Here is a 26190-nt window from a genome sequence, read left to right on the forward strand (position 1 = left end):
GTAACGGTCAAGTTCTCGATGCTGCCACTGAAAGCACCACACCCAGGGGCCGAGGGGGACCCGGGAAGCAGTCATCTCAGTCTCCTGGCTAGAGGGCGGGCCAGCTCTCAGGGCAGGGGGTGGGAGGTGCAGGCAGCCAGGGAGGCGCCTCATGCCCCCTCCTTCGTGTCTAAAGGGATGAGAAGGAGATTGCGCCTTACACAGGACGGCCCCCAGCTCATCTCAAGTCCCCAGTGAGCCTGTATCTTTGAGGGCAGCCCTGGGCCTGCCCCACCCCCGCTCCTGCAGTCAGACAGGCGGAATCAGCAGGAACGACGGTGCTCAGGGGGCCACACAGCCTGCTCGGCCGAGCCTGACCCGGTGGGGTCATCGCCCCCCTCCCGGGTGGCCAGACTGAGGCACACGGAGGATGGCCAGGGCTCCCAGCTCCCAGCCTTCCTCTGTAGCGGCCCCCAACAGAGCAATCAGCTCACATCATGTCTCTGGAGTTTCACCACTGCAGCAGGAGGGGCCATAACTAGCCACGTTGCACAGATGAGGAAACTGAGGCTCAGACCATGAGGTGACGAATGCTACGCAGCAGAGCTAGAATCTGAACCCCGTTCTCTCCTACTCCACGCAGACCCTGAGCTCCTAGACACTCCTCTACGGCCACCTGGTGTCTCCCCATAAGCTCTGCTCCACGCTCTGTCCCAAGTGGATGTTGAAGAACCTCTGGCCACTGCCAGTACCCATGGTACTGGGGACACGGGGCTTGGGAAGGTCACAGAGCACTGTTTCCTTGCCTGGCCTCCCTGGGAGCTCAGGGTACGCAGGTAATGCCCAGAACTTCCGGCAGGGGTGAGGTGGGCACCAGGCAGTCTTGGGAGACAGTGGTCACCCGTCTTGGGACGAGGGACCACCCACGGCCCAAGGGGATGTTGCCAACACTCCCTCCTCCACGAAGCCCTCTGATCCCAAGGGAAAGAGTGAAATTCCTACAGGCCACTGTGGGACACAGGCTGCCAGGCCACTGACCCCCCAGCCGGCTGCTGGCCTGAGGGTGGTCCAGCTCTGGCAGCTGGGGCCCGGATGTTCTCTGTCCTGAAGCCCCCTGACGGCAGACGCCGCAGCTCACCGCCATCCACCATCCGTGGAGAGGCCCTGCTCCCGGGCGGTTTGACCTGAATCAAGTGTGGGAGTGGCGGGGGAGGAGGAGAAGCAGAGGGGCCCCCACAGACACCCCCCATTTCCCCTTCACTCCCGAGCGCCAGCCTCCAGAGGGTGCAGACACCCTGCGTGTGGGCAGTTGCGCCCGTGCTCCCTTCCCAGACATCTTCACCTCTCCGAACGCCACCTAAACGTCCTTGAATTTTGGAAGCCCCTCGCCCCCTACCCCCATGGGCCACCACTCCCACGTGGAGCTGGCTTCCCACCCTAAACAGCTTTCAGATCCACACCTCTCCCATCCTACCACCAGCTCTGCCCAACCAGCTTCTTCTCTCTCCTCTCATCTGCCCCCCTGCGATGTCAAGGGTTGGGGTGTCTTAGAACTCTAACCCTGTCACTACCCTGGCCAAATCCTCAGCAGCTTCCCACTGACTGCATAAACTTGGTCCACGGCCCCGACAATCTTCCAGCCGTCTCCATGCCCCCTGTTCCAGCTGCAGAGCTGTTGCCTCGTTCGTCAAGCCTGGGTCTCGTACATGCTGGCTCTTCCACCTGGGATGCTCGCCCCTCACATCTCCAGCCTCGCCGGGTTCCCATCTGCAGGGTCGTCCCCCTGACCTCCCGCAGGGTCCCCATCTGCAGGGTGGTCCCCCTGACCTCCCGCAGGGCCCCCATCTGCAGGGTGGCCCCCCTGACCTCCCGCAGGGTCCCCATCTTCAGGGTGGTCCCCCTGACCTCCCGCAGGGTCCCCATCTGCAGGGTGGTCTCCCTGACAGCCAGCACACCCTGCCCTGGCTTCCTATCCTTGTTAATCTGGGGCGTGCGACATGATTACTGGGGACTGATCTGGTTCCTGTCTGCCTGGGGCGGGAACACATCTGTCTCCTCTCTCCTTTCCAAGAAGGAGCCTGATGAGGGAGTGTTTACATTGAAGACGTCATTTGTGCCTGGAGGGCACAGTACCAAGTGGCCACGTGTGTACAGGATGGCCCCTGCTTCGTGGAGAGGCGAGATGCTTAAACTACAATGTGCACTGATCGAAGCTGGAGGAGTATGTAGGCCAGGGCCAGGGGTCCCGACAGAACAGTCCGACTCTCCTCACGTGAGAAGGGTGTAGAAGTGCGGTGCCTCCCTCCTCGGTGACCTTTCTGGGTCGCTGGCCGTGGGGCTGTGGAGTGGCCTGAACCGTTCGTACTGTTTGGAGATAGCTCAAAGCCTTATTAAACATGTTTGGGGCTCCCCTGGTGGCGCAGTGGTTGAGAGTCCGCCTGCTGATGCAGGGGACGCGGGTTCATGCCCCGGTCCGGGAAGATCCCACATGCGGTGGAGCGGCTGGGCCCGTGAGCCATGGCCGCTGAGCCTGCGCGTCCGGAGCCTGTGCTCCGCAACGGGAGAGGCCACAATAGTGAGAGGCCCGCGTACCCCAAAAAAAAAAAAACAAAAAAACAAAAAAAACATGCTTGGGTCCCCAGGAAGCCCTACTCTACCCAAGTTTACCGTAAGATTTGGGGAAGAATGGGGCTGATGGGCTCCATCAGTTATAAGCTCATGAGTGCTGAGGAAAGAAGCGAAGCTTTGAAAGCCTGGGGTACCACGCCTGCTTATGGTCACTGTTAACCAGCTTCATTTGTCCCACAGAACGGTGGTCCGACTGGAAATTTAAGCAGGTTCTACGTGTTAAGACGAGAGTGTGGAACATTGCCCCACACGGGCACATGTGGCGTGAATGAATGTACGGTCAGATGCAAAAAAAAAGGAAGAAAGAAAAGAAAGGGGGGCGGACCACCAGGCAGAGGGAACCACAGGTGCAAAGGGCTGGCGTGTCCCGCTGACAGCAGCGGAAACACAGCTGACGTGGGAAAAGCAGCAGGAACGGGGCTGGGAGGCGGGAGGCAGGCGGGTCACGGAGGCCTTGAACGCCGGGCCCGGGAACCAGGCTTCTGCTTTTTCCCCCCCTGGAGCACCAGAAGTGGTTTCTTTACCCTCCACGGTAGCCACCGGGTGAGCCCACGTGGCAGCCACCCCGTCCAGCGTCCCGGCCGCTGCCCTGCTTCCCGCCTACCTGCCGCCCACAGAGAAGTCGGACACGGCGTAGTAGTAGGACTGCAGCACCTTGGGGTCCTTGAAGATGTCATCCCCAAACGTGTTGAGCCGGTCTAGGGAGATGAGGAACTCGGTGCTGGTGACCCAGTCCTGGTGGACAAGATGCAAGGGAAAGGGCTCCATCAGCAGGTTCCTGAGTGTCTGCCGGCTCCCCGGGGCATCTTCTGGGACACAGGGACACGCCAGACACAGACAAATTCCGAGAACACTGCAGAAATAAGGAGCCTGTGCTTTTGGGTCACACCAACCTGGATGCCCGGCCCCTTCCTAACTGTGCAACTTTGAGGAATTTGCTCAATGTCTCAGAGCCTCCATTTCCCCATCTGTGAAATAGGACAAGGAATAATGTCGGCTCCAGGAGGGTGCTGGAGGAGGACGGCCAGTGCCCCGGCCAGCGGCGGGGCACGGAATCTGGCACGTGGTCGAGGTGCCGGAGCAGCTCATCTAAAACCGTGTCACGCAGGTTACCTGACTCCTCAGTGGGACCGCACCCCCGCTCTAGAGGGCAGCTGAGGGAAGATGCGTCCCAGCGCCCTGGCGTGGGGTGGGCCCTGGGTTTACAGGCTTCTCACGTTCCAAGTATCAGGCTCCCACAGACAAGGCACCTGCCCCAGGTGACATCTGTTCCACCAGAACACAGCCCCAAGAGAACAAGGACTCAGGGCCCCTGGTTCTCACTGCATCCCCAGCCCGGGCTCTGCCGGGTGCACGGCAGGCACTCGATAAATACCTGCTGGTGGCGGAATGAGAGGCTTCCCCCTGGAAGAGCTGGTGGGGGGGTGGGGGAGAGCCCACGTGAACGCTGACATTTTCATCTGCCTGCTGTTATAATCAGAGGTAGCTGCAGCTGAATGTTAATCAGCATTTTAATTCAGCCCAGCAGCTGCTGGTTTAGCAATCAGGCTCATCAGGACAGAAAATGAACTGGCGAAGTCTGACTTCTCACCCCAGCGTGACTCAGGCCAGCGGGCCTCTCCGATCCCCTTGGGCTCGGCAACTCTCGAGCCCGTGGCCTGGGGCCCAGGGCCTCTGCCTGAGGACGCTTCAGCCAGGGAGGGGTCCAGGGCCAGAAAGCTTCAGAGGGGACCTCAGCGCTCAGCTGAGTTTGTAAACCTCCGGGGAGTCACTCCCTGAATCACTTCTCAAACGTCAGTGTGCATTCAGGGATCAGGTTAAAATGCAGCTTCTGATCAGAGGTGGGGCCTGAGACTCTGTATTTCCACACGTGCCCAGGTGGTACTGATGCTGCTGGTCGGTCCCTGAAGCAGCTGAGGAGCAAGGGGGCTAAGGCCCGGGGTGGGAACCCAGCAGAGCACAGCTGATGGTCTAAGAGTCTTTTCTTTCTGCAGAAAAAGTGCCCCTAGAGAACCCAAACCAGCTGATGTCCAAGCTGGAAGGTGCAGTAGCTGATGCGTATTGTGTGGTTATGGCTCAGGTCCTCACCATAACCCCACAGGGAGGTGTTATTCTTACCCATGCTTTACAGATGAGAAGACTGAGGATCAGTGAGGGTAAGTACTCTGCTTCCTCGTTGCACGGCTGGTGCACGCAGAGCTGGGATTCGGGTCTATCTGACCCCAGGGTCCCAGCTTTCGCTACTAGGTAGCCTGCCTTCCTGCATCTACTCCAACGCCCTCATCATACTAATGGAGCCCAGAGGGCAATGACCTGCCCAAGGTCTCGGCCTGCAGTGACCCCTCTTTGGGTTCCTGCATCTGCTTTGTAGCCTATGACCTGCTCCATCAGTCTTGAAGGCAATGGTGATAGGAACAGCGTCAAAATCTCCCTGAGACACCAGCAAGGGAGCTGGGAGAGAGAAGGGGAATTTGTTCCCTTAGCCCAAACTGTACGGGTCACTCCCCGATGCCTTAGAGGTAACTTTGGGGGCAAACCGGAGCCCCAGTACGCAGAGGCAAGGACCTCGTGCAACTTGCAGTGGCCCAGCTAAAACTACTAGTGGGCTCTCGGGTTGACTCTGGACAGACGTGGGAGCCAGGATGCAGCGTTAACTGCAGAAGCGGCAGGCTGGAGCTTCGTCTCCAAGCAGCCCAGAGAGGGTCAGCCTTCTCCCCAAGGTCCTTGGCCCCCATGGAGGACAGAGGGACCCAAGACACAGCAGCCGCATGGACACATCCCTCATTACCCCACACCCCCAAGGCTCCACGTCCTTAGAGGAAGCGCCACCCTGGGGGTGCCCAGAGGGGAGAGAAGGGGAGGGAGCAGCTTGGCTTTCTCTGTCCTTCTCTGACCTTCTCTGTCCTTCTGCCTGGGGGCTGCAGGGGTCTCATTTCTGAAAAGGCTGTTTTCCCGTTAGGGACAGCATCCAGGACATAAGTGGCAACGAGTCAGGGGGCCCCTCTGTCCAGATAGCACAGATGCAGGCAGAGCAGGTGCCCCGCCCTTGTGCTTGTCTTCAGATGCCCTTGGCCAATGTTTTCTAATCTACAGAGCTTGGAGCCCCATGGAGAAGAAATTGTCATTTTCAACAGAATCATGTGATGAGCACAGGTGAACTTTTTTTTTTTTTTTTTGCGGTACGCGGGCCTCTCACTGCTGTGGCCTCTCCCGTCGCAGAGCACAGGCTCCGGACGCGCAGGCTCAGCGGCCGTGGCTCACGGGCCCAGCCGGTCCACGGCATGTGGGATCTTCCCGGACCGGGGCACGAACCCGCGTCCCCTGCGTCGGCAGGCGGACTCTCAACCACTGCGCCACCAGGGAAGCCCACAAGTGAACGTTTTTAATGAGATAAGCAGGGCCTGGGCGTCTGGAGATAAGACTTTGTGCCAGAAAGGATTAACCTTGCCTGAGAGAGTTCTGACCTTTGCCCCCCACTCCTGGGGGGTCACCTGCAAGCCCTCAGAATGTCCTCCTTGATAAGAGTAACTTTGTTCACCTGGGGCCCTGGGCCACCCCAGCTGGTCAATGCTGACAATGTGATTTATGGGGAGGCCTTGGGCCACACAGAATCCGCCTGCTCTCTGGAGGGGCTGGAGATCAAGGTCAGCCGTAGGCTGTCCGCCATGTGCATGTGGCTGACCCCCAATAAAATCCCTGGACTCCAAGGCACAGGGGAGCTTCCCTGGTTGGCAGTGCACTTGTCACATGCAGTTGCTGGGAGAAATCAGCACTGTCCCCATGACCCCACTAGGAGAGGACACCCAGAAGCCCCATGCCTGGTCTCTCCTGGACCCGTCCCATGCACCTGTTCCCTTTGTTGGTTTCAGCCTGTATCCTTTCATTGTAATAAATCATCACCGTGAGTACAGCGGCTTTTCTGAGTTCTGTGAGTCCTTCCAGTGAATCACTGAAGCTGAGGGTGGCCTTGGGGACCTCAAGCCAGCTGACACCGTGTTTTCTTGTGCTGGACAGCCTGGGTGGGGCACAACCTCTTTCTGGGCCTCAGTGTTCCCTCCAGAAACAAACGGGATTCTAATCCCAGCCCCCTCATTATCCCAGACAGGCAAAGGAAATGCTCTGAATACGTCGAGGGAAGAAGAGAGCAGTTTTTCTCGGCAGAGGTCTGTCGGAATGCAGAGAAGTGGACTAGAGGGCCGTCCAATGCCCCAGAACATCAAACAGACCACCACCTCCACAGATGAACCGTCACGGACGCACAGAAACGTGGACATGCGTGGGTGCTTATCCTGGGAGGGCCACAGAGCTGAGTAGACCCAGGTGGGCAGGATGGGGCCCTGTACGGATGCACACAGCCACAAGCCTGCCACGCTCTCTGCCACAAGATGGGTGAGCTCACGAACTCTTATCTTCAAAGCGTGAATGAGCATCTCTTCTAGGACACGCACTGTGCTGGTCACTTTACAGTTGGCTGTCCAACGTGGCAGCTGCCGGCCCCATGTGGCTGTTTAAACTTCATTGAAATGAAATAAAAATGAAAATTCAATTCCTCAGTCGTGCTAGTCACATTCCATGTGTTCTACAGACAGACACGTGGCTTGTGGCTACCATACCGGAGGGTGCTGCTAGGGATAATTTCTGTCGCTGCAGGAGGTTCTGCTGCGTAGCTCTGCCTGACATCACAGATCCCAGGACTCTGTGACTCCAAACTCACGTTCTTTTCGTGTTTTCCCTTTTATCCCCGTCACAGCCCTTGGAGACACGCAGGGCAGGCAACGCCATCCATCACAGAGGGGGGAAGCGGGGCTCCCAGCAGGGAGTTCTAGCAGAACCTCCAGCTAGGAGTCAGGACCCTCAGGGTCTGCGCTGGGCCCTTCCACCAACCCACGTGTGCCCTTGGGAAGTCCTTTCCCCACTCCGGGCCTCAGTTTCCACACCTGCCTAAGGAAGGGGTCAGCTGAGTTGGTGGCTGTCACAGGGCACCCTCTTCCATCTATTTCATTATTAGTCATCCACAAAAGATTCAGATACAACAAAAGCTTCTGTTGTTTCAAATCTGAAAACCACAGGAGGTCTCACAGTCCCCTGTGTCGTCCTGCCCTTTTAGACTTCCCTGGGGTCCCCTGGACCCGAGTGTCCAGCCCAGCCCCTGCCCCAACCCGGCCCCCGCCCAGCCCCACTCCTCTCTGACCTGCAACACGGGGCTCTCCTCAAAGTTGTAGGCACTGGGCCGGCCCTCCAGGGTGGAGAAGGCCACGTTGCCCCCGCTCAACGGGGAGATGTCGCTGAACTCCGAGGTGCAGAAGGCCACGCGCTCGTCCTCGCCGGGGCGCAGGTACTGGCCCTCGGGCTTGCCGTAGGTCGTCTGGCAGGAGGCGCTGTAGTACTGGTAGGCCTCCCAGGGACCGCCGGCCCGGGTGCGCTTGTAGATGGCGAAGCTCTCAGGGCGGCTGGTGTGGAACTTCAGCCGCACGTAGGTGATCTCGTAAGCTTTCCCTGCAGTGGGAAGACATGGACCCATTTTACAGAAGGGAAGGGAGCGTCAGAATCCTGGTCCAGGGAGAGCAGAACGGCTGTGCTGTGTACACTATCTTGGATGGATCGTTAGAGGCTGCCTGGAGCACTGTGCTGGATGTGCCATGATTAATTAGTGATGCCTGTCAAGGACACAGGAGAGGACAATGTTGGCATGCTTCCCAAGTACTTGCCATCCCTTAACTAGGCCCCTTTGTCTCCCTGCACAGGAATCTGCAGAGTAACACCCCTGACAGGCAGCCATCTCTTTTTGCTCAACTATCTCCAGCAATGGGATGTTGCCACGTCCTGAAGAAGCCTGCTCTACCATTAGAAAGTCATTTCTTTCACTACACTCCAATTAACCAAACCTTCCACCTGTGCGTTTTGGTCTCATTCCCTTCCAGTGATTTTAGACCCCTGGAGTCTGGAGACATGCCCCCACAAATCCTAACACAACCCCCTCCGAACCCCTCTCTGTCTCCTGCTTCCATCTAACTTCTGTTTGATCCAAAGTTCTTAAGAGAAGTCTGTATCTGTTGGCCCCATGGTCTCATCTCCCGATTTAACCCTCAGTCCACTGCAGTGCAGCTTCTCTGGGTCGCTCGATAGAAACTGCTCTTGCAACCAAGAGCCCCTTGTGGTCACAGCCAGGGGACCACGCCTTGCCTTACTTCCTGGGCCGTGGATCATCGCTGTTACTTGGAAGCCCCCTCCCCAGGCCTCCGTGCAGCCCACACTCCTGGCCCTGCCTCCTGGGTCTTGCTCCTGGGCTGCTCCTTCCAGCCCACCCTGGGTCCCCTCCTCGGCCCCCTCTGCTCAATTCCCCCCACCAGTGGCCTCTCCATCGGCTTTAGTCCTGCTCCCCTCCCCAACCCTGCTGACATCAAGATGTGGGATCTTCAGGCCACACCCTGCCCTCCTCTCTGCCCAGCTGCCGCCTTTATGCCTCAGGAGCGCTCGCAATGGCTCCAGATGCACCAGAGTTACTCAGAGCTGGGAGGCCGGGATGGGAAGGGGCATGCGGCTGGGGAGCAGGGAGGGTGGGGAGGACGGCCGCCCACATCCTCAGCTGCCCCGACAGGTGTCAGCAAGTAATGCCTAAGAACAGAAAAACCGATGGACTAATGAACGAATGAATGACCGAGAGAGGGAGGGAGCCCTCCCATTCCCCAGAGCAGCACAGAACTTCTCTCCACCCCTTTCCCACATCTGCTTTCTTCCCTCTGGCTGTTCTGCCCTGGTCCCAGATACCCCAGAGGGCCTTTCCCACTGCTGCCACCTCTGTCACCGTCCACGGTCTCCCTTACGCACTGAGGAGAAGTCACTTCAATCCTCTGTTTAAACATCTCGGCCCAAAGTGAGAGCTAAATCTATAAAACTCTTACGAGAAAATATAGGAGTAAATCTTCATGACCTGGGTTGGGCAAAGCCTTCTTAGATGTGACACCGAAAGCACAGCTGACAAAGGAAAAAAAAACAGATGAATCAAAATCAAAAAATGTGTCCTTCTAAAGACACCACTGAGAAAAATGAAAAGCCAACCCACAGAATAGGAGAAAATATTTGCAAAGCGTTAAATCTGTTAAGGAATTTATCTAGAACATTTAAAGAATTCTTACAACTCAAAAATAAAAAGACAGATAACCCGGGAATTCCCTGGAGGTCCGGTGGTTAAGACTCGGCGCTTTCACTGCAGGGGGCACGGGTTCGATCCCCGGTCGGGGAACTAAGATCTCGCAAGCTGTGCAGCACAGCCAAAAAAAAAAAAAAAAAACAACCACAGATAACCCAATTTAAAAATGGAAAACAGAAAAAAGGATCTACATAGGCATTTCTCAAAAAAAGATATATCAATGGTCAATGAGCACATGAGAAGATGCCCAACATCATTAGCCAGACCAAACCCACAATGAGATACCACTTCACTCCCTTAAGATGGATAAAATAAAAGAGACAGACAAAAATAAGTGTTGGCAAGGAGGTGGAGAAATCGGAAGCCTCGTACACAGCTGGTGAAGATGTAAAACGGTGCAGTTGCTTTGGAAAGCAGTCTGGTGGTTTCCCAAAATGTTAAACACAGAGTTACCACATGACTCAGCAGTCTCACTCCCAGGCGTGTACCCAAGCGAAATGAAAACATACGTCCTCACAAAAACCTGGACACCAATGTTCAGAGCAGCAGTACTCATAAAATGCAAAGAATGGAAACAACTCAAATGTTCGTCCACAGATAAATGAATAAATAAAATGTGGTATGTCATACAAAGGAATAGCATTTGGCAAGAAAAAGGAATAAAGTCCTGACACATGCTACAGTGTGGATGAACCTTGAAAATATTGTGATAAATAAAAGAAGCTAATCCCAAAGACTATATAATGTATGATTTCACCTATATTAAATGTCCTGAATAGGCAAATCCAGAAGGACAGAAAGTAGATTCGTGGTTTTCAGGGCCTGGGGTGTTGGGTGAATACTTGGCAGGGGGAGGTGACTGCTAACGGGAACAGGGTTTCTTTGGAGGTGATAAAAATGTTGAAAAATGGATTGTGGTGATAGGTATACAAGTCTATGAATAGCACTAAAAAGCACTGAATTGGTCCTCACATCCATGAGGGTGGCTATTATTTTTTAAAAAAACAGATAACAGGGACTTCCCTGGTGGTCCAGTGGTTAAGACTCCACGCTCCCAATGCAGGGGCCCTGGGTTCAATCCGTGGTCGAGGAACTAGATCCCACATGCGTGCCGCAACTAAGACGCGGCACAGCCAAAATAAGTAAATTAAATAAATAAATAAATATATTTTAAAAAATCAGAGAACAGTAACAAGCATTGGTGAGGGTGTGGAAAAGTTGGAACCCTTGTGCACCGCTAGTAGGAGTGTAAAATGGTGCATTTGCTTTGGAAAACAGTTTGGCGGTTCCACAAAAAATTAAAAATAGACTTACCATATGATCCAGCAATTCCACTACTGAGTATAGACCCCAGAGTACTGAAAGCAGGGTCTTGAAGAGATATTTGGACACACATGTTCATAGCAGCATTACACACAATAGCCAAGACGTAGAAGCAACCCATGTGTCCATCAACAGATGACGAATAAACAAAATGTGGTCCAGGGACTTCCCTGGTGGCGCAGTGGTTAGGAATCCGCCTGCCAATGCAGGGACATGGGTTCGAGCCCTGGTCCGGGAAGATCCCACATGGCGTGGAGCAACTAAGCCCGCGAGCCACAACTACTGAGCTTGCGCTCTAGAGCCCGCGAACCACAACTACTGAGTCCTCGTGCCACAACTAAAGAAAGCCCGCGCGCAGCAATGAAGACCCAACGCAGCCAAAACTAAATTAATTAATTAAAAAACAAAATGTGGTCCATCCACCCAGTGAAATAGTATTTAGCCTTAAAAAGGAAGGAAATTCTGACACATGCTACAACATGGATGAACCCTGAGGACATGATGTGAAGCAAATTAGGCCAGTCATCAAAAGACAAATACTATATGATTCCACCTATATGAAGCCCCTAGAGGAGTCGAATATATGGAGACAGAAAGTAGAATGGTGGGTAAGGGGAGAGAGTAATAGTATTTAATGGGGACAGAGTTTCAGTTTAGGAAGATGAAAAAATTCTGTGGGTGGATGGTGGTGAATATACAACAATAATACAACAATGTGAATGTACTTAATACCAGTGAACTGTACGCTTAAAAATGGTTAAGGTAATAAATTTTATGTTATGTGTATTTTACCACAATAAAAGAAAAAACTGCGGCGAAAGTATACATATTGGCCCCTTGGGAATGCAGTGTAGTGACACAGATGAAGGGCCATGAAAATATTCCTGGCCTTTGGTGAAAAAAAAAAAAAAAAAATCCCACTTCTGGGAATTCGAACAAGGCATGGGACCTAAATCAAGAAGTTCATCAAGGAATTTTTTTATAATAGGGAAAAAAGTGGAACCATAAGGATTCAGTAAATTGTAGGGATAAACTCACAGGATGATTGAAACCACGGAAGCAGCTGACAATGAGTTTATATTACATGGGAAAGTGAAAATGTTGAATAAAAAAAAGACAAACGACCTTACATTTAGAATCGTCAGATGATATTTAAAAATCCCTAAAGAACGAGCAGAAAAGAAAGACATCGAATGCATAAGCATGACTGTCCTCAGGGCAGAGGACTCAGTGACTTTTCTTCCCTTTTCAAGTGTTCTACATTTTCCCAATTTTTTCTCATGAAGTTTGTTCTAATTTAAAAACTGGAGAAAACACAAATTAAAAAAAATTTAAAAAGCAACCGCCTTGCCATGTTCTGTTTTAAGATGCTTTTCAAAGTTACATTGCAGCACAGCCTGGCACTGTCACTCCAAGCCCCTTCAAAGAAAGCATGTGTTGCCAACGGAGCCGGCGTCTGGGGCGGCCGCTTCTGTTCTGAGCAGGCGTCAGACCTCGGAACCAGGTGAGGACTTGCCCCAGGTGCGCGTTCACGAAAGGATGCTGTGTGGAGGTCGCCGTGGGTCCACAGGCCCAGATTCCTCTGTAAACATCTAGCAGCCAGACACCTCTCAGGAGGGGAACTTGGAGCCACTTAAAAGGTAGCTGGCAGCTAGAAGCGTGATTGGAAAAAGGCGCCACCGGGATTTCATGCAAATGAGCAACACCGCACACTAGGAAACATCGCGGCTTTTCCCTTTCCTTGCCAAGCCAGGTGCGAGAAGATGCAGGTACGTCACAGAGGCGCAGCAGGGACTTTCTGTTACAAGAGTTAACAGAAGGGCCAAGAGTTAATTAGAAGGGCTAAGAAAGCAACTTAATCCCTGCTTTGCGATGAAAAGGTTTCTGCCAAAGGCAACCCGAAGGCTGGGGAAGGAACTGGCCCTGAGATCTTCTGAACAGTGACAAGAATTAAATTTGCAGCCTCAACCCAGACCCTTGCAAGCTCCAGGGGCCAATGAAGCTTCAGGGTGATTGAGACAGGTGTGCTCCCATCAAAAAAGCTGGGCCAAAACGTCATCCCCACCTGTTAACTGCGGAGTGACACTGCTTGGGACCACATGGATCTCAACTCCCAGCCACCCAATAGGCTGTTCCCTCCGCTCCTCACCTGGCTGGCTTCTGTGCATCCCCGCTCATCCCACTGGTTTAGCAGACTGATCAAATGCCCCAGCCTGAGTCGTGTGTGGAACACCTTTCTCCCGCCTTCCCTGATGGCTACTCATCCCTGGAGCTGTGGGTATGGGTGCCTCACTGGTGCTCCCCAGCTGCCCCGAGCCTCTTCACCCTGTTCTGTAAAGACCTGCTCATCCCTCCCACTAGTCTCTGCCCTCCTTGGGACGGGGCAGTGAATCCTCAGAGCTGAGCACAGTGCCAGGTACACAGCAGACGCTCCATAAATGCTTGCCAGATGAAGCATGATTTGTACCTTTAAGGAGGTTATAATCCAGTGAACAAGTGGAGACAGGCAGGCCTGACAACATGACTGAGGCTGTCACAGGGTTCTGCCAATCACGACCCCCCGAATGAGTCTGTTGAACAACAGCCAGCATTTAGTGAGCACCTACTATGCGCCAGGCACCTTGTTAAGTGCTCTATGCACACTCTATCTCAGATACCCCCAAACAGTCCATAACCGTGCACATCTTACTAACAAGGAACCCGAGGTTCAGGAAGGAGAAAGGGTCTCGCACAAGGTCACGTAGAAAACAGCTGAGTCTCTGCTCAACTACAGGCTTGTCTGCCCCCAGGTTGCCGAACCAGCCACCCCTCCATTCAATGCTCAGAGAGAAAGGGCTGCCCAGGAAGGAGGTGCCAGTGCCCATGAAAACTGCAGAGGTCGCCCAAGCCAGCACCAGGAACACCAAGCCATGTCCTCTCCAGCCAGCTGGGATGTAAAGCCCAACAGGAATGACACCAGGGCGGCCATAAAAGCAGGCTGGCCCACATCCGGCACTGACCGAGCAGAACGAGCTCCGAAGGAGAGGCTTATTTTGGGAAAATGGAAACAAAACAAAGCCCTTTAATTGGAGCCATCTGGGGAGCAGTGGCCTGGGGATGGGGCTGCAGGGGACAGGGTGGGGAGCTGAGCGGAAATGCGTGGGCGAGGCTGCCCTGCCCACTGTGGGCATGAGAACCAGGTGGGGAGAGCCGCTCCCAGCCTGCAGGAGGCATCACAGCAGGGCTCCTCCGCCCTAGCATCTGGCCATCCACGGTTCTCGTCTTCCTCTCCCATCCTAGCTCTTGGCAATTTGGGGCTCGCTGAATCCCTGTGAAGAGCTGGGGAATCCCTGTGACCACAGTGCCAGACACCATGAGAGCCTGGCTGAATCAGAGCCAGGCCCACGACAGTTCCCTCAACTTTGGGCCAAGAGTCTAAACCCCAAATATGGATATCAAGATTGTCAAGCCTATTGTCTAACCTGGGGAGCGTGAACAGATTTCGTCTGATTGATTATTGCCTAGGGCTTTGTGTTAAGAAGGATTCTGAGGTCCAGTCTGAATGGAGCCATGACTGAAATGTACAAACTACAAGTCTGCCAAGAGAGGTGTCAGGGCATTTAAGACCATTGCCATCAATCAGGGAACAGATGAGGGGCTGAGTGGGAATGATGGAGAGGAAGGCAAAGACAAGGAACATTCCAGAGAATGATCTAGTGATCTGGCGAATGCTGAAGTCAAAGGATGAGGAGGGAAGAACTGCAGCGGATTCCTGAGTTCCTTGCTTTGGTGCATGGAGAGACGAGGGGGAAGGAAGAAGGATGCCTTTACTTTTTAATTTTAAATATATATATATATAACATAACATAATATATATATAACATAACATTTACCATCTTAATCATTTTTAAGCATATGATCACTGGTATTAAGCACATTCACACTGTTGTGCAACCGTGGCCACCATCCATCTTCAGAACTTTTTCATCTTCCCAAACTGAAACTCCATACCCATCAAACACTAACTTCCCATTCTTTCCTCCCCCAGCCCCTGGCAACCACCATTCTACCTTCTGTCTCTATGAATGTGACTCGTTTAGGGACTCATGAGTGGAATCATAGAGTGTTTGTCCTGTGTCTGGCTTATCTCCCTGAGCATAATGTCTTCGAGGTTCATCCACGTAGCAGCATGTGTCAGAACCTCCTTCCTTCTAAAGGCTGAAAAATATGCCATGTATGGCGGTGCACATTTTGCGTATTCATTCATCAGTGGACACTTGGGTTGCTTCCACTCTTCAGTTATTGTGAACGATGCTGCTATGAATATCGTTTACACGGTGCACCTTTACTTTTGGACCCTACGTTTGGGGCCCATGTGTGACATTCAATGGTCGGCTTTCAGGAGGATGCTTGAATGACCTGGTCAAGGGCTCAGGTGGGAGACTGGGCTGGAGGTGCAGGTGGAGCCCCAAATGTCAACCATGATCCCAACAGGCAAAGCCAGGGGCATGAGATGGGGAGAGGGCACAGCTGGTGGCAGGGCTGGCGGGGAGATGAGAGAGAGCAGGGGAAGGGAGGCAGGTGAAGCGGCTGGAGCCCTGGGGTGCCCAGGTGCAGGGCAGGGCCAGGAGGAAGGGCGGGGCCACAGCTTAAGAGTCTGGGATGGATCTGGAAGGCTGGGGAGTTATTCATTCATGCGTTCATCCACTCATTCCTTGTTTCCAGGGAGGAAATACAGTGCAGCCATGATGTGCTGGGGTTCACATCCCCGCTCCATTGCTTAGCAGCTCTGTTGCCTTGGGCAAAAGACCTAACCTCCCTCCAGTGAAATGGGCAAGTGTCTTGAACACAGTGACTCCATTTCCCCATTTGCAAAATGGGCATCACAATAAAAGGGCTTCATGAGTAAATGCCTGCAAAGCACTTACCACAGTCCCCGGCACACGCATGACTAAACGCCGTCATTCCATCCATCCACCCAACCAACAGCACCACTGTGCAGGGGGCCCTGCCCTGGGCGCTGGGGTGCAGCTGTGAAAACAGGCATTCCCTCTGTAGCCTGGAGCCAGTGATGGACACAAACAACTCACGCCTATGATCTAGAGTGTGACGGGGGAAGGGTGAGGGGCTGCAAGAGCATACAGGCAGGCTCTCTGCCCAATCCTGGGGGCTGAGGGCTTCCTGTAGGAGGTGACCTCAAAGCCTAGTGGGGCAGATAGCGGCCTGTCCGCTGTTGCATCCCCAGGGCTTGGTACAGGGACTGTCACGCAGTAGGCACTAGGCTGTTCTGTTTATGAATGAGATACGGGTTATCCAGGAGAAGGCGGGAACAGGAAGTTTTGCCGGGCAGATGCAAGAGCAAAGGCAAAGACCAGGAGGACAGAGGCAGTCTCGGCCCATCCTCAGCCCTGCTGAAGCGCAGCTGGTGCAGCCAGAGCGGGAGGGGAGGGAGGGGAGATCTGGAGGCTGCCTGCATCCTTCCTGGGCTTTGGGACTTCCCACTCCTGCAACGGCTGGGTCCATCCTGAGCCCAGATGGGGGCGAGGCCAGCCAGGGCCAGCTGGGCCCAGGGCCATGGGGGGCTGCTTCTGCGGTAGAGGCTAATCAGGGCCGCTGCCTTGACCCCTGACCTGACTGGGGCCCGGCATTCCAGCCAGAACCCCCAGGGAGAAGGAAGGAGGACTTGGCGCCCCGGCACTGGCCTCGTCCAATGCAAACACGGCCGCCCACTCGACAGGAAGACACAGTGGAGTCAAAGCTCAGGAGACACAGCCGGCGTCAGGCTCCACCGGGGCCGGCAGGTCCTTCTGACGTCCAGCTCCCACTGGGCCAGGCCCCGCTGTCCTCTGTCCCCTCCGCTCTGGCCATCCAGGCCGTGCAGGTCCAAGAACACACAGAGCGGCCTCCTGGCTCCCCTTGACCTGGGATGCCCTCCACTCTTTTGTCAACTCCCACCACGCTTCACATCTCCAAGAGGCCCGCTCACCCCGGGTGTGTCCCCTGAGCATAAATCTTCATCCACATCGTTTCCGGGGCCCAGCTCGTCTTCTGGCTCCATGAAGATGGAGCAGATGCTGAACGGATGCAGGGAGAACTGGCCCTGCACACGGTCAGCCCCCAGCCGGGATCTGAGGCTGGAGAGAACTTCCCCTCACTCAGGGGCTCAGAACTCACCTGCTCAGGGACTTAATGGTCTTTCCAGTAGCTTCTCAGGAATCCAAGAAAGTGTACAAGCAAGAAGGGAGACTCCCCTGAGGCCAGCCGAAAGCTGAGGCATAACCTGGACGTTTATCATCCCCAAACGCAGCGCACTGCGGGGAGGGTCCCAGGGTCTGCGGTGGGACCCTAGGCACTGATTTCACCCTCAGAGCCTCAGTTTCCCTGTCTATAAAAGAACAAACGGGGACTTCCCTGGTGGTCCAGTGGTTAAGACTCCACGCTCCCAATGCAGGGGGCACGGGTTCAATCCCTGGTCGCAGAACTAATATTCCACATGCCGCACGGCGTGGTCAAAGAAAAAGAACAAACAGTGCTGGGATGGGGTGCTGACTTAGTGGGGTCCCTAGCACGTGGTGAGGGCCCCCTGAATACTGTGTTACCCCTGATGACCACCCACCTCCCACACACCCACTCCAAGGCTCCAGCCTGCTCACTTCCCGTGGCCTCCGTGGAGGGCTGGGAGCCACTAGACCCCGCTGCTGCCTTTCATCCCAGACAGGAAGGCTCAGCTTAGCGACAGGACTCAGGGATTTGGAACAGATGTCTGCGAGCTCGCAGGGGGCTGGGAAAGCAGCGACCTCCATCCAGGGCTGACCGGCCGCCTGTCCCTCCCCCGGCCTCACCCCACTCCCTCCAGGAGACTGGGGCCAGAGCCGCTGCCCACTCCTCCCTCCAACGAGGTCAAGGAGAGAGGGGGCAGAGCCAGCAGAGGCCGCCTGAGGGCTAGGAGAGGCTCCCACCCACCTTGACTGAGGACCCACCCAGCCCCCACCGGGAATCCCCTGATGATCCCAGCACTCTTCCTCCCCTGATATTATGCGACCTGTGGCTCAGCGTGGAGAAAACCAAATTTGAACGGAACCAAACGTGGGCCACGTCTGTCTGGGGCTGCTGTGGGTCCCCAGAACCCCTCCTGCATAAATGGGACCAGGGTCAGGATGTCTTTGGGGAGCCAGCTGGGAGAACATTTCTCAATCCCTTCGGAAGAGGCCACCCCAAGGGGAACCTCGGCCTGAGCCGCTCTCAGCAGAGTCCTGCTGGTCACACACAAGGACTGTCCCAGCTCCTGTAAGCGCCTGGCCGACCTGAGCTCACAGGACCTGCACACTGCCCGAGAGGTGGCAACTCTCACCCCATTTCACAGGGAGGAAACCGAGGCACGGGGAGGGGGTGGCGTCTGCCCAGTGAGTGGCTGTGCTGGGCTTGAGTGTGAAGCCTCTTCTGTGGCCTGAGGCAAGCAAAAGAGAGACCTGAGCTGAGCCCGGGGCACAGGACGGAGGAGGTGGGGGCCTCCTTCATGCATTCACTGTACAGACCCTTCCAGAGCCCCTCCCACATGCCTGGTGTTGCACAACACGACGGGAAGAACAATGTGTGTGTGTGTGTGTGTGTGTGTGTGTGTGTGTGTGTGTGTGTGTGTGTGTGTGTGTGTGTGTGTGTGTGGCGTAGGGCCTGGCACACACCAAGTGTAAACGAGAACTGCCCCAAATCCAAACACGTAGACCCTCCCCCGCCCGCTCCTGCCTCGTCTGTGCCCGGCCTGAGCCCCTCATCCGACCCAGGTTCCACCCACACAAGCAACACGTCAGCCAATCCCGCATCCTCTGTCATGGAACAAACTGTCTCCCACAGACCCCATCCTATCCCAGATTCCTTCCCCTGTGGCCTTGGGGTCCTGCCAGGCCAGTCTAGCCAGCTCCCCCAACCTCTCTCCCCCAACTGGTTTCCTGTCGCACGCCTGGGTAGAGAGACCCGTCCCATCCCATCCCTCCCATCCCATCGACAAGCCCCACCTGGAGAGCCCGACAGGTCAATGGGTGGTAACAAGGCCTCAGAGCAACCGAGCTTCTTGGGGTGGCAGTGGGTACCAGCCTGCTCTTCTGAGAAGGCTCGGTGTCCCCCCTACCACTTCAGTGCCATTCCCCAGCCCTCCCCAAAGCACTGTCACCCAGAGCTAGGAAAAGCCAACTCCACCGATGGGTGGAATTCACGTCAAGAAGTTTATGCTCTGATCTTGGATACACACGGATGTCAGTATCATTTAGCAGCTGTGTGTCTTTGGGCAAAAGACTTAACCTCTCTGAACCTCAATTTTCTCATCTGAAAAATCGGGATACATTCCCATAATTCCTTATCGAAACCGTTTGGCTCCGGATGTGGTTTAGAATTCAGAACTCTTCAGACTTTAGAGAGATGATGCAGTCCTTATGCCATGCATTGTGTTAACACCTCCAGCCGGGTCTGGGGCTAACAGCCATGTTCAAACATCTCAGGGACAGAATGTACAACTATTCACTCTAGGATCAACAAGGTCTATAAGTAGCCTCAGGTCAGGTTTAGCAGCCGAAATGAGTTATAAAAATACTTTGAGGGGCTTCCCCACTGGTCCAGCGGTTAAGACTCCATGCTCCCAGTGTGGGGGGCCTGGGTTCGATCCCTGGTCAGGGAACTAGATCCAGCATGCACGCCTCAACTAAGAGCCCTTGTGCCACAGCTAAGACTCAGCGCAGCCAAATAAATAAATAAATATTAAAAAAAATACTTTGAGTTTTCAGAGCTTTGGGAGATTTTGAACCCACAGATAAGGGAGTGTGGACCAATGGAAACACTCCCTCCCTGAACGGGCTACGGAGCCAGGGGTCGGGGGGGAGGTGGCTATTCCCATTCCCTGAAATGGGGGAGGTGCCATGAGTGAAGTGCTGGGTCCGGACTCGGGACTGTGATTCCCGGGGACCTAAGGGCTCTTGCACCATGGCGTGGGGTTGGGTGCAGAGGCTTGGGCTCAGCAGAGAGGCCATGCCATCCGGTCCAGTTACCCAACAGCCGGGTGAAACTCGGCTCCTGCCCTGAGGGCAACCTTCTCGATGATGAACACGCTGGCTCTGGTCCCAAGATCACCCCCAGGGACGGCACACAGCCTCAGGAATTCACTGAACCCCAGAAGTCAACCAGATGCCCCAAGATTAGGAACCCCTGCCCCAGAAAGCCGACTAGTTCACCCCCTGGTGGGTCACCTCCCTTCTTTGCCCACAACAGCTCTGGGTCTAGGATGGACAATCATTACAGGGCATGGTCCTCGCACCCAGATCCGCTGCTCTGTAAAGGGCTCCCAGGAGGCTTCCCACCCCTCCCAGCCCCAAGAGACACTCATCAGTCTATCCTTCCAGATAGTGGGGGGCACAGGTCCCTTTCCTGAGGCCCCCCATATCTGGATCCTACAGCTAACCCAGGGCGCGCAGCCTCGAGCCCCCGATGGTGCGCACAGGGGACGAGGTGATGGCGGTGCCCCGAGCCCGCGCTTACCCAGGTTGAGAGTGATGTTGACAGAGGTGGGGTACTGCACCCCAAAGGCCATGGACGGGCTCTGCCACCAGGTGCTGTCGTCCTGGCTGTGGAAGTCGGTGAGGTAGGAGGCGTTGTGGTGGCGCTCGGGGTCGGCGGCGTCGCAGCGCTGGCACTGCGCCCCCGCTCCCTGAGCGCCCACGTGCGGACAGAAGTCCTCGGGCGGGCGGCCGCACGTGTGGGAGGCCTCGGCTAGCCGGCCGAACGCCGCGTTCTCGAACACGGGCAGGCAGCGCTGCGGGCGCCCCGCGTCGTCGTAACACGCGCCCATGCCCGCGCCGGCCGCCCGCGGCGCCAGGAGCGCCAGACCCAGCAGAAGCGCGGCCACCGCCGCCATGGTCAAGGGCACCGACGCCCTTGCGGTCCGGCCGTGCACGCCCGGCTCCGCGCGCCCGCCTCGTCTCCCGCTCCGGTGGGCGCGGACCGCGCGCGGGGCCCCAGTACGCGCCTCCCCCGGCGGGCGGGACCCATGGCGGGAGGGAGGGACAGACGGCGGGCAGCGCCCCCCAACCTCCCGACCGCTCCGTCCCTGGGCGCTCACGCCCCCTGGTGGTCGTGCCCGGGAGTGCTCGGCTTGGGAGTCAGCCCCAGCTGCTTTGCCCTGGCTCTGCTGGGGGACCCTGGCTCTGTGACCCTCGGTGTCCTCGTCTGTAAAAAGGGATTGGTAATGATGCAGGTTCATTACCGTGCTTGTGAGGTTTCAATGGCTGTTCATGACATGGAAACTGCTCACTAGTGCCTTTCAAGTCCTGAAATAAAAGGGGGCATCCTGGTCTTTCCCGTTGCACGTCTCCTCCCAGCAATAAAGTCACCCTAGGGGTAGATCCTTACGTTTCCACTGTTCCATTAACTCTGAAAAGTGCTTCTGCTGCTGGCTATTCTCTGCTCTCAAAGCAGAGATTCTAAGCTGACATTTGTGACCAAGGATACCTGGTCTCATCACAAACATCACCTCAGAGAGAGACCTTCCCTCCCCCCACCCGCAGGAGATGCCCCCTTATATGCTCCATTCATTAAAATTAGTAAATCAAAGGAGAAAGCCAGATGCTCATATCAATAGATGCTAGAGAAAACACTTGATAAAACTTAGCAGCCCTTCCCAGAAAAACTCTAAGGAAAATAGTAATAAACTTCCTAAACACGCTCAGGACTATCTCTCAGCTGCAGCCTTTACAGCTAGGTCCTTCCCATCAGATGTCCTTGCTTGAGACTGGGAACGTAAAAGTGGGCAGAGGCCATCGTCTGCCCTTCTGCTGATTTTTTTCTGGTGGCAAGTGAGGTCACAGAGGAGGCTTTCTGCAGCAACGTGCTTCCCATTCTCCAGCTCTGTGGGGGTCGAGAGGGCTTTGTGTGGTGGTAGCAGCAGCCGTGGCATCTTGACTCCTATTTCTGCCCCCTGGATTGCAGTTACAGAGTGAGCTCCCAGAGCCTCAGGTGGTGGCAGCTTCCCAGGTGGGTCAGTTCTGCAATGTCCTAGATGTCAGCACTTCTGGTGTCTTTCCCTTCATCCCCTGAGCACTTACCTCTCTGCATTCAGTCCTTCCTGCTGCAAACACCTAAGCACTTGCCAAGTGCTTGGTGCCGAGCTCAGCATGGTGAGGGTGGAGAGGGTGGGCAATAAATTGCCATCACTACAATGAAGACAAGATCCTGCTCTCTATGAGCCCTCGGTGTGACTGGAGAGGGAGACAGGGCACTAAGAAACAGCCTGATGACATTCCAAGGCTTGTTCTTGCCTGTTGTATAAGACTGGATTGTGGCCACGTGTTTTCCATTCGTTTGTTCCTCGGCAAACATGTACTGTTGCCCACTGTGTACCCTGCACTGTGTTGGGGACACAGAGGTGAATTAGACACCCCCATCCCACCCCCTAGTGAGGGAGAGACACCACATCCATTGATGTCCATGAAGAGGCTGATAGGATGTAACGGAAGGTGGTGCATGGGGGGCTTGGGGTGTAGGGAGGGTGGGGTGGCTAGTTCTGCCTGCAGGTGGAGGGTGCTTCCTAGAAGAGGTGATAGATAGACCAAGTTGTAAAGGATGAGTAGGAGAAAGGGCATCTCAGGCAGGAGGCACAGCTTGTGCAAAGGCTCAGACGTCTGAATGGGGAGGGCAAACCTGTTGTGTGTTTGTAGCTCTGGGTGGGGACTTGGTCCTGGGGGTGAGGCTGGAGCAGGGTGCAGAGGCCAGGTGATGTGGGGTGCTGGGCACCATGGTGATGAGCAGGGGCTTCGTCCTGTAGAGGATCTGCGGCTGCCGTGGGTTGTGAGTTCTTGGCGGGCAGGGACCTCGTGTGCCTCACCCCCTGTCCCCAGGACCTGAGCTGAGCATAGTTCAGGGCATGTTTGGGGAACAAGCAGGAACCACATGGCTGGCAAAGGCTGATCCTACAGGGGCAGGGCCGGAGATGATGGCTCCTTTAAGAGGCGCCAGCCGGCTGCTCCCTGACCTTGCCCAGCTCCTGGCAATCGCTCTTGAGGGGACCACACCACACTAAGGGGCCAGGATGAGGGGCTAAGTTTAGTTTGGGCAATCAGGGAAGGCTTCTTGGAAGAGGTGACAGCACAGTGGAGACCTGAAAGATGGGATGAGAGGCAAGGTTGCGAGGGAGGGCTCACACTGATGGGAGCTGACAGGGACCCCTCAGCTGTCACCCTCAGAGAACATCTTCTCCCTGGAGTTAACAAGTTCAGACAGGCCCAGGGACATGGTTGGCCTTGGGACATGCCACCCCTCAGTACAGCAACTGTCTCAACCCTCCTCTGTCCCCAGCCCGAGCAGGGCCTGGGCCTGGGATTGAGTCAACCCTGGATAGCCCTTCAAATCCAAGGGGCCCAGATGGATAAATGATGCTCCCCCTTGTGGGTGGTGCAGGGGCCGGAAGCTGGGCTCCAAAGGAGGTAACAATGGCTGTTGGGACTTCCCTGGTGGTGCAGTGGTTAAGAATCTGCCTGCCAATGCTGGGGACATGGCTTCGATCCCTGGTCCAGGAAGATCCCACATGCTGCAGAGCAACTAAGCCCGTGCGCCACAACTACTAAGCCTGCACTCTAGACCCCGTGAGCCACAACTACTGAGCCCACGTGCCACAACTGCTGAAGCCTGCATGCCTAGAGCCCGTGCTGTGAAACAAGAGAAGCCACCACAATGAGAAGCCCGCACACTGCAACGAAGAATAGCCCCCGCTTGCCACAACTAGAGAAAGCCCGCGTGAAGCAACAAAGACCCAACGCTGCCAAAAATAAATAAATTTCTAAAAAAATAAAGGCTGTCCACTCATCATTCATTCACTCGCTGGACAGACATTTACTTAGTCCGCATGCCATGCCCTGGGCTGGGCACAGGGGACAGAGTGATGAATTGGTGAAACTGTCCGTGCACTTGGGGGGTCCCAATAAGAAACTGGTGATTATAACACAGAGTGATCAGAGCACTGGGGAAGAGAGAGTAAAGAGAAGGTGCTTACCCCAGTCTGGAGAAGTCAGGGAAGGCTTCCTGGAAGAGGTGAGGTCTCAGCTGAGACCCAGAGAGGAGGAGATAGCCAGTAAAGGGGATGGGGATGAGCATTCCAGGAGAGGAAACAGCATGTGAAAGGCTTGGAGACAAAACCGAAGAACTGAAGGAAGTCCAGGGTGGCTGGAGATGGGAGTTTGGGAAGAAGCAGGTTGGGGCTGGTGTCCTGATGTCCTGATGAAGAGCCGGACTCCACGTGGGGACTGCCAGAGAGCAGCCTCCCTTCTCCAACCTCTCCCAGGGGTCCAGGCTCCCCGCTCCCCAGTGAGACGCTCCTGCCCTAGATCCAGCCTCTGGCCCCTGCTTGGTCCCCTCCCACTTCCTCTGGACACTCAGGGTCCAGCACAGAAATCCTTGGGCCTGGCACTCTCTGGGGAAACCCCACGGCCGAGTCCACACAGACATGTCTCTGCTGTGCCTGACATTGCCCACACGCAGCCAAAGTCACCCACAACACAGGCCAGCCAGGAGCACAAGGCCATGGAGCCCACCCTGTGGGTAGATCACAGAGCCCAGCTGCTCCTTAGGGGGTTTTCTTATTTGTCTGCACCGCTCCCCCAACTAGGGGCCCGTGGAGGGTAGGCAGGAGGGGTGTGACTCATCCCCTGGGTGGGGGCTTGCAGAATGCCTAGTGAATGAATGAAGGATGAAGAATGTTAAATGGATGGTAAGTGAATGAAAAGTACATGAAGAATGAGAGCATCTGAATGAATGGATGGATGGATGGAGGGATGGATGGATGGATGGATGGTGAACGAATGGATGTAAGTGTGATTGACGATGCTGGTGATGATGATGATGACATTGGTGATGATGATGGTGATGGTGATGATGGTGGTGATGGTGATGATGGTGATGATGGTGATGGTGATGATGGTGATGGTGATGATGGTGATGATGATGGTGGTGATGGTGATGATTGTGGTGATGGTGATGATGGTGATGGTGATGATGGTGATGATGGTGATGGTGATGGTGATGGTGATGGTGATGGTGATGGTGGTGATGGTGATGGTGATGATGATGATGGTGATGATGGTGATGATGGTGATGATGATGGTGATGATGATGATGATGTTGATGGTGATGATGACGGTGATTATGATGGTGATGAATGAATGCATGCAGGTGGGAAGTGAGGGCTTCTGCTCCCTGGGTTCTCCCCACACAACCTCTGCCCCCAGTTCTGGGGCCCTTGCCCTCTCAGCAGTAGGCACATCCTGATAGCCCCCTCCCCATTTCTCCCACTGCACCTACCACCCTCTCCTTTTGGCCACTCAGCTCCGGCCACATGAGCCTCCTTCCCAAACACACACAGCGCATTCCCACCTCAAGGCTTTTGCACGTGCTGTGCTTTATGCCTGGAGCGCTGCTCCTGCAGATTTCTGTGTCCCTCCCTGCCCCAGTGTCCCGATATGCAGAGTCCGGCCCAGACCTTCCTTGGCCTTCCCCTGTGCTTCCTACTCCTGCACTGGGCAGTGTTTTCCTTCCTAACCTGTGACACATACACACACTTGCTTGTTTGTCTGTGGTCTGTCTCTCCCATCAGACTGGGAGCTTCCTGAGGGTGGCAACTGTGCTGCCCCCCTTTCTCTGCCCAGCAGGGACACTTGTGGGATGAATCCATGGGGCACAAAGCAGCAGATGAGGGCACAGAGTCCCCAGTGGAGTGACGAGCTCCACGCAGACGCTTGTCTGTACCAGCAGTCCCCACCGCAGGGAAGCTGCCCCTAAACAGTAATTTCACTTCCAAGCTCTTTCTGCTGAGGACAAGGAAATGGAAATTATAAGTCAACAGCAGAACCTAGCAAGGGAAGGGAAGGCGCAGATAAGCCACACCTGCACTCCAGCTGCCCCAGGGATTCTTAAACATTGCCGTGAGCACTGCTGGAACGAGGATGGGTCCCCCAGGCCTGAGTTGGAGCCCTGTCTGTCCCCAGGGCCTGGCACGACCCTGCAGAGGCTCCCATTGCTCTCGGGTAAGGGCGGTCTCTGAGACCTCAGCTCCTAAGACTCCAGAACTCCCACATCGTCGGCCAGCACCTTCCGACCCTCAG

The 26190-nt window shown here is 55.2% G+C and overlaps 1 protein-coding gene across 1 annotated transcript in view; it reads right to left on the minus strand.

Moving 5' to 3' along the window:
* The window catches only part of LAMC3 (laminin subunit gamma 3), a 59914-nt gene extending 38957 nt beyond the window's left edge, over window positions 1-20957 (minus strand). Inside the window, exons 1-3 of the mRNA XM_060153284.1 lie at window positions 20582-20957; window positions 7799-8103; window positions 3212-3342 (exon numbers count right to left, since the gene is read on the minus strand). Of these exons, the coding sequence (XP_060009267.1) occupies window positions 3212-3342; window positions 7799-8103; window positions 20582-20957 (812 nt within the window). The remainder of the gene's footprint in view (window positions 1-3211; window positions 3343-7798; window positions 8104-20581) is intronic.
* Window positions 20958-26190: the final 5233 nt, after the last annotated feature.

The sequence above is a fragment of the Lagenorhynchus albirostris genome, chromosome 7 (genome assembly GCF_949774975.1).
Source record: "Lagenorhynchus albirostris chromosome 7, mLagAlb1.1, whole genome shotgun sequence".
NCBI lineage: Eukaryota > Metazoa > Chordata > Mammalia > Artiodactyla > Delphinidae > Lagenorhynchus > Lagenorhynchus albirostris.